Source organism: Ceratotherium simum, chromosome 1 (assembly GCF_057802395.1).
Source record: "Ceratotherium simum simum isolate JZ-2026a chromosome 1, ASM5780239v1, whole genome shotgun sequence".
Classification (NCBI taxonomy): domain Eukaryota; kingdom Metazoa; phylum Chordata; class Mammalia; order Perissodactyla; family Rhinocerotidae; genus Ceratotherium; species Ceratotherium simum.
The window spans coordinates 17,798,012-17,808,884 of record NC_141900.1 but is presented as its reverse complement, the minus strand read 5'-3'; the positions used below and the strand labels follow the sequence as shown (position 1 = coordinate 17,808,884).

Below are 10,873 nucleotides of genomic sequence, written 5' to 3'. Positions count from 1 at the left end.
AAGGGCAATTTTTTGAAACAACCAAGTATTAAATGCTAAATAGACTTTTGCATACTGTAAATTTAAGAATCATTTCAGATTCATTTAGTAGTTCTCAAATTTGGGATAGCATAAATTTCTAAAGAGGAAAGTAAACTATCTTAAAGTACTAGAAATATGCAGATTAGATATTCACTTGATTGCAATTTAAAGGTTGTAGTCTTAAGGAAAGTTTGGAGAATACAGTCTATCATTCATAATGACCATAATACAATCCAAGACCGCTAGACACATGAAGAAAAAGGAAAATGTGACCCGTGTGTAATGCAGTTAAAACCTGAAGACTATTAAACATTTTCCTTTTAGCTATAATGAACTGATGGTACCTTACTCCATACAGCTTTCTGCTGATAAATTATAAAGACTCTGGATTCTGTTACATACCTCTGAAAAATATTGAAGGTTTGTTTTAGTAGGCAGTTTACTTGGCTGAACTCCAGACTCTTAGCATCTTTGTAGGGAACAGCAGCTGAAATCTCTACTTGGTTGGTTTAGCTTTACCTGGGTTGCCTGAAGTCTGCCCCATGCATGTGTAGTTCATGGGTCAACCAGAGATTTGGCAAAGTATATGCAGAATTTGGGGGCCCTCTCCTCTGTGCCTTTCTCTTTTCAGGGCTTCCCCCCTCATATTTCAGTTGCTGTGGTTGCCCCAAACTGTCATCTGATTGCTTAACCAGTAAAAATTGGGTTCGGCCCAGGTTGCCACTTACTGGGATCTCCCCGCAAGTGAAAAGCTGTTAAAAAATGGGAATTTCACCAAGTGCTGTTCTTTCTTGAGTGTCAGCTCCCCTCTACCTTCTACCTGCTTTTTCTCCAGTACCTTTACTTTTTTAAAAAATATATGTTTTGTTCAGAGTTTGCAATTGTTATCAGCAGGAGGGTTGGTCTGATACACGCTACTTTGCCATTATTGGAAACGACCTCTGCATCTTTTTGAAAGCTGAAATCCCAATATTTTGTGAAATGCTAGTTTAGTTAAACCTCAAACATGTGCCCGACTCCAGGCAAAAAGTTTCTAATTAGGGAATAGTGAAATATAATTTAAAATGAAGTCCTAGCTATAGAGAGATAAAATAATAGTTAAAATCTAACTTTAAGGGTTCCCATTCAATATGAGAATGCAGATATATCTGGGTGGGAATGAAGTCCTAGGTATAAAACAAATTTTATTTTTATTTTTATTTTATTTTTTTGAGGAAGATCAGCCCTGAGCTAACATCCATGCTAATCCTCCTCTTTTTGCTGAGGAAGACTGGCTCTGAGCTAACATCTATTGCCAATCTTCCTCCTTTTTTTTTCCCCAAAGCCCCAGCAGATAGTTGTATGTCATAGTTGCACGTCCTTCTAGTTGCTGTACGTGGGACGTGGCCTCAGCATGGCCGGAGAAGCGGTGCGTTGGTGCGCGCCTGGATCTGAACCCGGGCCGCCAGTAGCAGAGCACGCGCACTTAACTGCTAAGCCATGGGGCCGGCCCTAAAACAAATTTTAAATGTTCGCTTTCTTACTATTATTTACTAAGTTCTCAATATCTTCTTGGCTTGTGAAGGGTAGGGCTTAGTTGTCCAGTTCATTGAGCTAATTAAAATTAGTTTCAAAGTGAGATCTTGAGCTGATTAGCTGAAAAGGAATGGGGAGTAGTGAAGATTTTCTACTATTTTAAGTAAAATATTTATAATTAAGAAAAAAAGACTTAGTTGGTCTAGTAGATGATGAGGTATGACCACTTTGCTAGTTATTAGGATTCCTACCTAAATAAAAGTGACAAATAATTGCCTGGAACCAGAGGGAAGTTGCCTTATTGTTTAAATTACAGCTGCTGACATAACTTTTGTTCAGGCCCAGCTTCAAATGCAGCTGTGTTGGATGTGTGGGTGGTTGTTAAGTGGTACGCAGAACCGTCTTGCTCTAAGAAGAATGTGTGAAAAACCCACTTAGGGCCTGGCCTGTTATGAGCTAGCTTAGCTATAGTTCACACAGGTTTGGCAGTTGTATTCCAGATATCCTCTTAATCCTGTGGAATAAGTGATTGTTATATGATTGTTTTGGCCTTACCTACAGATTGTATCCGAGAATCTTTACTTTGTGAAATCAAATAAAATACAATATAAAAGCTGAGAAATTTTAGCATCATTCTGTACTTTGAGAAGCACTGCTTAGTTGGCAGGAGCAATGTCTGTAAACTCAGGCCCAAATCTGCTCCCCTCAGCAACCCTGGCCCTATTCTAGGTGGTAACACTTAAAAGCCATAATTCACTCTCCTGATTTTTCTATAAACGGCTGATTTTTGTTCTCTTTCCTAGAGCAAGGAATACTTACGGGAGTTTTGGAGATTGGAGCAACTAAGCAGCCACTGAAATGGTGAAGGGAGCTCAGGCTATGTCCTTCCCCCTTAACCTCCACCTGGGAATCCCACTGGGAGGTGAATTTGTGGAAGATACTGACCTAGCAGATGAGTAACCGCTTGTTTATAGACATAACAGAAATTAGGGTCTCCATGGAGGCAATCAACGTGTTTATAAAGCCATCTTCACAGTGAAAATCACCTTCTTCATTAAAGGGTTTCATGAACACTGAATCAGTAAAAGTAACACTGAATTAAGAATTATACTAAATATATATTTATACAAAAGCACTGTACTTTATTTAACTCCATACAAAATGTGGCGATTAAAAACATTAAATAGGTAATGAGTTTTACTTTGAAGATCATTACATCAGTTTTTAGAATGTAGCTGACTTTGGTCACTTCAGCCGTCTTACACTTGTAGCCTGTCCTCTGTTACAAGCAGGTGCTATAAACAGCAACTTTCTGGCTTATATCTTTTAGGAGTGAACGGACTTCTCCTTCCAGTCTTACTAATTCTTGAGCTTTATCTTCTAAATATTTTTGATTGTCCTCATATTTTCTTTCTAAATCTGTGCGAGATGAAAAGAAAAAGTCTGAGCGATTTATACTATGATCATCTCAAAATCTAATACTGATCCTCTTTGCCTGTAAGGCTTTCAGTGCCTAAGACAAAGTGAATAGATTTCCACCTTTTAAATAAAATAAAGTCTACGGATGTCTTCATTTGCAAATACGTCTTGAAACCATGAGCCTAAGTGAAAAGACCTACCTTTCAGCAGTTGCAGCTTGCTGTTTGCTTGAGCCAAAAGTGTTTTTGCTTCATTTTGTAGCATTTCAGCTTTCCTTCTGGCATCAGCCGACTCTTCGGTTTTTTTGGCAATTAAGTTTTCTACTTTCTTATACTTTTCATCAAGTTCACCATCCAGAGTCTGCAGTTCCACATTTAGACACAAAGAAGTGATAGTGTTAGTGTCAGTAATTACATTTAAAAGCAGAAGTATAATCAGGGCAGGCTGGGATCACAGATATTAACTTGCATGGCAAGTATTCTGGATTAAGGGCCACCAGGAAGCGTACTCAGGCTTCCAGCTATTCAGTGGTAAATAACTGAAAACATTATCTTGAAACAGTGGAATTAAATATAATATTGCCATGATTTTTAAAAACGAAAGATTTCTAAGACATTTTGGAGCTATAGCAGGTCTCGAGGGCTAAGCCCTCTCTTCTGCTGATTAGCACTTTTCTGTGGAGATGCTGTAAGAGAATTATATGGAGAGTCAGAAATAGATTTGCTCAAAAGTAGATGTGCTGAGATCCAAACATTTAGACATCAAAAATGGCTCGTTTTGAAGAAATGGAAGGATGACCATCTGCATTTTGACTAATTTAGGGTTTGTAGAGACTTGATATAAGGAAATCAGAGGGAAAAGGCAGATTTAACCAAAGGCAGAGCGAGATTGTAGCATATGTGGGGTGGGTGAAGAAAGGAGAAATTGGTGTGGGTTTGGAAAGATGGTTGTAAGTGATTTTTTTTGAGAAACACTGTTCAAACAATAGCCATTGATACAGAAATTTCATGTCGAGGGGTTTTATCCGTCTTGATGTAATCAGATGTCATATTGATGCAAAATGCTCTGTAAGAAGACTACTTGGGAAATTTATGCTCTCAGAACCACAGGAAGCTATAACCCACAATGGAAAAGACAGATGTGGCAATGAACTTTTCTGTTTTGTTCTCTCCCCTAACCCAGAGGTGTAGGGAAGTCACCCTTATGTAATGCTTAAAAGCCACAGTAACTTCAGAAAAATCTTGATTTAATTTCAGTTTATAACTCCTTACTATTCATTTAACAGGTTCAACACTCCCCTCAAAAGTTCAAAAAGGGGGGCTAGCCCGGTGGTAAGTTCACACACTCTGCTTTGGCAGCCTGGCGTTCACAGGTACGAATCCTGGGCACAGACCTATGCACTGCTCATCAAGCTATGCTGTGACGGCATCCCACATGCAAAATGGAGGAAGATGGGCATGGATCTTAGCTCATGGCCAATCTTCCTCACCAAAAAAAAAAAAAAAAAGTTCAAAAAGGTTTCTTTAGAGATAAACATTTGCCCATACAAATTTAGAAACTGAACAGGTGTTTCAGTGATCACTTGGCTTCTGATGAAAAATTTGGGTTGTGTGAGATTTTCTCTGCAAAATATAGTACCCTCCAATGAGAAAACCGAGGTGGTTAATTCAAAATGAGTGTGGAAGAGGTGAGATTTGCTTCCCTACTAGCTGTCTCTGTTAAGAACTCTAAGCCTTTTCTACCCTGCTTTTAACGATTTCTCAAATGGCCAGGTAATTAATGTATTCCATAAAGATCTTCCTAATTGAAATACAGAATGCTTGCTTTAAGACTTCCACCCCTAAGTTAAATTAATTTCATTTTTCTAAACCCTTATCCAAGTTTGGATACTTTCATATCCACTCCCATTCTTTTCCAGCTGTGTCTCTGAAGACTGCTATTTCAAAACAGGTCACTTGGGATGTTTCTGATGAATAACGATGTTAGGTCCACGTCCCTTATTAATTCCAAGGAAGGCAACGAGGAGACTGATTGCTCCTTTATCAACATAGCTGTGAAGTTACAAAGATTTACTTACCTTCTTAACATCATCTGCACTTTGTTTCACAGTATATACAACTTTTTCAATATACTCTGCCTCCCCAGAGTTCTGGGCAGCCTTGCGCTTAAGTTCTTCCACATTCCTCTCTAGCTCACTGATGCGCTGGGAGGCGTTGACCAAGGTTTCCTCAGAAGCTGCTGTTTCAGACTCAATCTAAAAGTATAATGTCAATCATCTAGCAAACCATTAATTTAAGAAGTGGTAGGAAGTTCTATGAATATAAGTTTAGAGGAAGATTTAAAAGGCTGCCATGCTATTTTGCTCTAGAACAAAAGTAGTCAACTAAAAATAAAATTTCAGGAAAGCCTATGTGATGTGCCCAACTTTAAATAGTCTTTGCTATATCTCCTATATTAACTTTATTCTTTTGGTACTTTTGATGATCTAGGCTGAAATTCATGTAAAATTTTTCCTTACTGAACCACCCCCAGGCAGCCTGATGTGTTGAGAAAGCATTTTAAGAACACTTGCAAACTTTGGCTAAACAATATTCACAAATAAGCAGATGTGAGAAAAGGGATTTCCACATAGATTTCCAAATTAATGTGGGTGGGAAAATTATAACTCCCAGCCACCTTTAGTTTTTCTATCAACTCTAAATGTTAAACTCTAGTAGTGGAGGTTATAGCATTTCAGAAACTACCTAGAAAGTTAATTTGAGTGTTTTTAGCTAATTACTGAAGACATGGGGACCAGGAATGTTCTTTAAAACTCTGAGAAGTTACTATAGGATTGTGAGATGGCATATGGTCTGGGAGAGTTACTGCTGGAAGCTATAAATACTCTGAGTTATTTAGGGAAAAAATCTGGGCAACTGGTGAGGATCCACATTTGACCTCTTTTCAAATTATAATCAATAAACATTGATTTTTAAAAGCTAGCCAAGGTAAGCGTCTGACCCATGTCAGAAGAACCAGTTCACTGAGCATCTAATTTTTCTTAAAAATGATCTTCAAGGATTGGTCTATTCCATAGAATTAACTCTGAATAACAATAGTTAAACTAATGGGTCAGTATAGACATGCTCAAATTTGTAACTATTTCAAACCAAATGATTCTTGACCTAAAAGTTCACCCATTAATTAACTTAAGAAAAAAATCCTTATCCTTAGAGAGTAGTTATAATTCTTAGAAGATAAGCTTTATAGTTTTATTCTTAAAAGTGTGGACAGTTTCTGACAAGTTTTCATTAGCATAGTTTAGTTAGAGGTTCTCTTGGTTTCCTATTTGTTATCCTAAAACACTTCCTCCCCCCAGGGTCCCTGAAAAACAAAACCACCATTATTAACTTCCATCATCAAGCCAAATAGCTCACTTCTATAACTTAATATTTTCCATTTCAAAACAGTAATTTTTAAAAAGTCACCTAAATAGATAAAGTTCATTAAAATGCTACCAGCACACTAAGAAAGTTGAAAAACTTAGAGATAGAAAAATCAGAATAATGAAAAGGTTAGAACACTGGTGGGAAAACAAAATTTTTTTAAACTTGAACAAGTAGCCTGAAGAAGGGGCCTTATATATATGCTCAAACTTTAAGAAGGAGCTGTAGCTGAGGAACTGGCAGGCTTCAGTTTACGGAGAACAGTAGAACAGGGGAAGACAGGTTTCTATCAACTAATCATAGGAAAAGCAGGTTGAGAAAAACCATCTCCCAGGTTTTAAACATTAGGGATTGTTGGCCTGAGGAGGGTGACAGTGCCGAGTAATGGGAGCATCTAATTTCAAAGTATATTCTAGAAGATGGGTAGAGATTGAATGACTCATCAATTTTCTTCACCCATCTTTATAAAACAAATGAACTTTCCTAAAATTTGGAGGAAAAATTTGCTTATAGAACTGGTTTTTGAAAAATGAACGACTAAAGTAGAATTATGTTTACATTACTTTTAAGAAATAAGAGGATTTTTAGAATAAAGCATTAAATCCATGTGAAAAGTTCTCTTTGAGACTACCAGATATTAAAGGCACCAACCACTAAGAGTATTTTGCTTATAAAAATCATTAAGTTTTCCATGCATTCTGAACAAAACAAATTGTTGAGCTATAACATCTCTACTAGGTTCCCCTAGAATTGGACAGTGGAAGTAGATATTTTGACTTTGGTTGCTTTCCAGTGGGTTTCAAAACTGTAGTAAAATTTTTGTGACCAACCACCTCATAAATCTTGAGACAGTAGTCTTAACCATGCTTGTAGGTTGCTTTGGGGCTGCTTTATAACGAGTTTTCTAAAACTGGATTTTGAAATTAACACTATTTTTCATACTCCTAAGTAGAGTCTATGCAGTTCCTTGAAAGAACAGGAGATAGAAACACACAGTCTTTCTTAGGCGTTTTGTGGGGGTTAAAATGAAAGGGGGGCTTAATGTTTTAGTGTCTTCAGAGTGCTTTTTTCCCTTGAAAATGTGCTAAGGAGTAGTTCAGATTTATTTAAATTAGAGGAATCCTTTAATGTTCAGTTGTAAGAATATTCATAAATAACTATCAAATGCACTTAAACCTTCCTGATAAAAGTATATGTGAGTGTGTTCTCCCACATGTAGATTGTAATATATCTTACGGAAGTCAGCAGGTTCTGGGTCCCTTGGATGTCTTCATCTGCCTGTTTAATTGCCTTCTCTGCTGCAATCTGCGCCTTCTCCGCTTCTTCCAGAGCTTCCTTTACCATGTCTGCAGTGACTTTAACGTCTGTTGCACTTTTGCTGAGTAAAAGAGGCGATATACATGAACATGAGAAAAGTACTTCCCCTCAGAAAAGAAGAAAGAACAGCCTTCCTGGAATGACCAAGAGAGAGACGCCCAGGTCACTCTTAGAAATTTCACTGGTTCAAGAAATACTTTTTTACTCCATACTAGGTACAGAAAATAAGCTCCCACAAAAGAAGCTCCCAGATGCCACAATGTCTTCAGATACCTGGCTCTTTTAGCTTCTTCTAACAACAGCTCAGCTCTGGTGATGTCAGCAGCACTTTGCTGTAAAATAACCTCTACTTGAGAAAGGCTTTCAACTCGTTCACGAATATCTTCTGTCAGGTTCTGTAACTGCTGTGGGGTGCTAGGCATTTCCATTTTCAATACTTCATTAGCAACTGCTTCAATGCTGTCCAAGTCAGCACTATCCTCTGTTAAAAGCAAAGATGTCCCCGTAAAGAGGTGAAAATCATAGATGGTTCACTCAGCCACTTACTGGTGACCCAGTAGGTGAACAGCACGGTGGGGTTACACCAAGACATAATGCATTTCTTGTTTACGAGTTTGTAGTCTGAGTGGGGAGATGAAACCTACACACATGAAAGAGGAGCTACAGACAATGAGTACTACAGGAATGAGCTGTAGGCTGGGACAGTCAGGGAAGACTTGGTGGAGGATGAGGAACTGATCAGGTTTTGAAGGATAATAGGATTTGAAAGAAAAAAGAAGGACATCTCTGGATGGAGAGATAGTATGGGCAGAGCATGTCATGTGAAAGTCAGGCAGAGTGAATGGTTCAGAGTGTAGAAAACAGTAGAGGCAGGGTATAAAGATGGCACTTGATTCTAAAAGGCAATGAAAACTTAATTGAGGTTGGAAGAATAGCTAGGAAACTATTGTAAATGCAGATGTAAAGAGTTGATATTCCTCATAAATTATCTGGATTCAGGAAATTACAGAGAGAGAAAATCCAGTCAGAGAAGCAAGAGAATCAGGATAGTGTATTTTCAAAGAAGCCAAGAAATTTCAAATGTTAAATGTGAAAGGTGGTCAAAAAGATGCCAAAGAAGTTAAGCTTCAAATATGTCATTAATTTAAGCTTCTTTTTTTTTTTAACTGTCTAAGAAAATAAAAATGGACCCCTAAGGATTTAAGCACAGGAAAATGTGATTGAGTGATGGCTTCCTTACTTGTTAGCCATTCCTCCCTTCTCCTTGCAAACAGAATTCTGATTTTGTTCAGGACCTCCCTCTAAGGTAAGGTAAACTTATCAACTCAGAGTTAAATCTTGATTAGTCTGCCAATTACAGTAATCCCATTCCACTTGCCAGTGACATGCATGGTTATGGGATTCATTTCTGGCCAATGAGATTTATGGAGATGACTGCCCAAAGCCTTCTGGGGAAGATTTCCTCCCTTAAGAAAAGATACAACAAAGGAACAGGTGGTCTCTTCTTCCGTTAGGTAGTATTGAATCATTATGTGAAGTCTAGAACTTTGGCAGCCACCTTCTAACCAGGAGGAGCTAGCCTGAGAACAAAGCTGATATGCTTAAAATGGGGCAGAGCAGAAAGATGAAAAGTATGTGGGTCCCAGAAACACAGAGCTGTCCCACTACTGAACTTTTTGGTATGTGATATAATACACATATTTTTTGATTAAGTTCATTTCAGTTGAAAGTTTTCTGTAACTTGAAGCCAAAACCATCCTTACTGATGACACTCAAACTGTGACTGGCAACACTTAGGAGCTGGACCACAAATTCTAGAGATTTTCTTTTTCTCTACAAAACATTAAGGTATAGAGCTGTCTAACCAAAGGTATAACATCATGTAAATAATAGGATTACAGAGCTTTGCGGGCAATGTCAAAATAAACTCTGAGTTAAGGTTCTAATGACATTATACGTCATCTCTACTATAGATTCCAAATTCAGTTCTCACAGTGTATGTTTGACTTCTTGATTTCCTACTTGAGTATCCCATCAGATGGGTCTGTATCTGCATAACATCAGAGAAGGTTATTTACATACACATACATAAGCTTCTTAAATGGAAACATTTCTTAACATGGACTTTTTTTTTATTTGGAAATATTACTTTATTCTCTGTCAGACATTCATTTTATCTAAAATGCAGATTTGAATTATAGCCTAACAAAAAGACTCTTATAAAACGGTTTTATATTCCAAGATAGGAAGAAATGTCTAAAAGTAAAATGAAAAAATTCCTTACGAGTCAGAAAGTTTCTGATCTGCTTGATGAGATTTCTCAGGTCCTCATTGCTCTTATCCACTTTTTCTTTGGTAGCGTTGGTTTTCAACAGAACATCTTGAGCATTCTGTTTTGCCTCATCTGCCCTCAGTTTTGCTTCAGAGACCTACAGATGAGGAATAAATTACTCATGGAACAACTTCACTGTTTTTAAAGCAGACCAGAATATTATAAATGGCCCAGAAAATGATGTTGAAACAGGAAGCATTTGGAATCACGGCTTTTAGAAACAAATGTCTCCCAGTCAATAATCTAGTATTATATTCCTATACAGTCTGAAAGTATTCAGTATACAGATTCCTATACAGTAGTCTTATATAGATAGGGCTAGCATATAAAATTTTTTCTAGTTGTTTTTAACTCCTCCAGAACATTTGGTGGCCTGTAAAATGTTTCTGAGTCTTTTTCTCAGGTGCCAACAGAAGTACTTCAGTTAACCTGACGTTAATAATCCATGTGTCGTGGCTGGCCCTGTGGCTTAGCGGTTAAGTGTGCATGCTCTGCTACTGGCGGCCCAGGTTCGGATCCTGGGCGCGCACCAATGCACCGCTTTTCCGGCCATACTGAGGCGGCGTCCCACATACAGCAACTACAAGGATGTGCAACTATGACATACAACTATCTACTGGGGCTTTGGGGAGAAAAAGGGGAAAAAAAAAAGGAGGAGGATTGGCAATGGATGTTAGCTCAGGGCCAGTCTTCCTCAGCAAAAAACAGAGGAGGATTGGCATGGATGTTAGCTCAGGGCTGATCTTCCTCACAAAAAAAAAACAAAAAAACAAAAAAAAACAAAAAACTTCATGTGTCACTTTAGAAGACTAAATGCTCAATTGTTTACTATAGAATCTTTGTA

At 37.8% G+C, this 10,873-nt stretch overlaps 1 protein-coding gene across 2 annotated transcripts in view; it reads right to left on the bottom strand.

The window, feature by feature from the left end:
• Positions 1 to 2,653: 2,653 nt before the first annotated feature.
• Positions 2,654 to 10,873, bottom strand: part of LAMB1 (laminin subunit beta 1) — a 70,556-nt gene continuing 62,336 nt past the window's right edge. For both annotated transcript variants that reach the window (XM_004439279.3, XM_087437237.1), the window contains 6 exons: positions 9,982 to 10,126; positions 7,971 to 8,178; positions 7,617 to 7,758; positions 5,033 to 5,209; positions 3,156 to 3,315; positions 2,654 to 2,955 (listed from right to left, as the gene is read on the bottom strand). In XM_004439279.3, the coding sequence (XP_004439336.1) occupies positions 2,819 to 2,955; positions 3,156 to 3,315; positions 5,033 to 5,209; positions 7,617 to 7,758; positions 7,971 to 8,178; positions 9,982 to 10,126 (969 nt within the window). In that variant the 3' untranslated portion in view covers positions 2,654 to 2,818. The remainder of the gene's footprint in view (positions 2,956 to 3,155; positions 3,316 to 5,032; positions 5,210 to 7,616; positions 7,759 to 7,970; positions 8,179 to 9,981; positions 10,127 to 10,873) is intronic.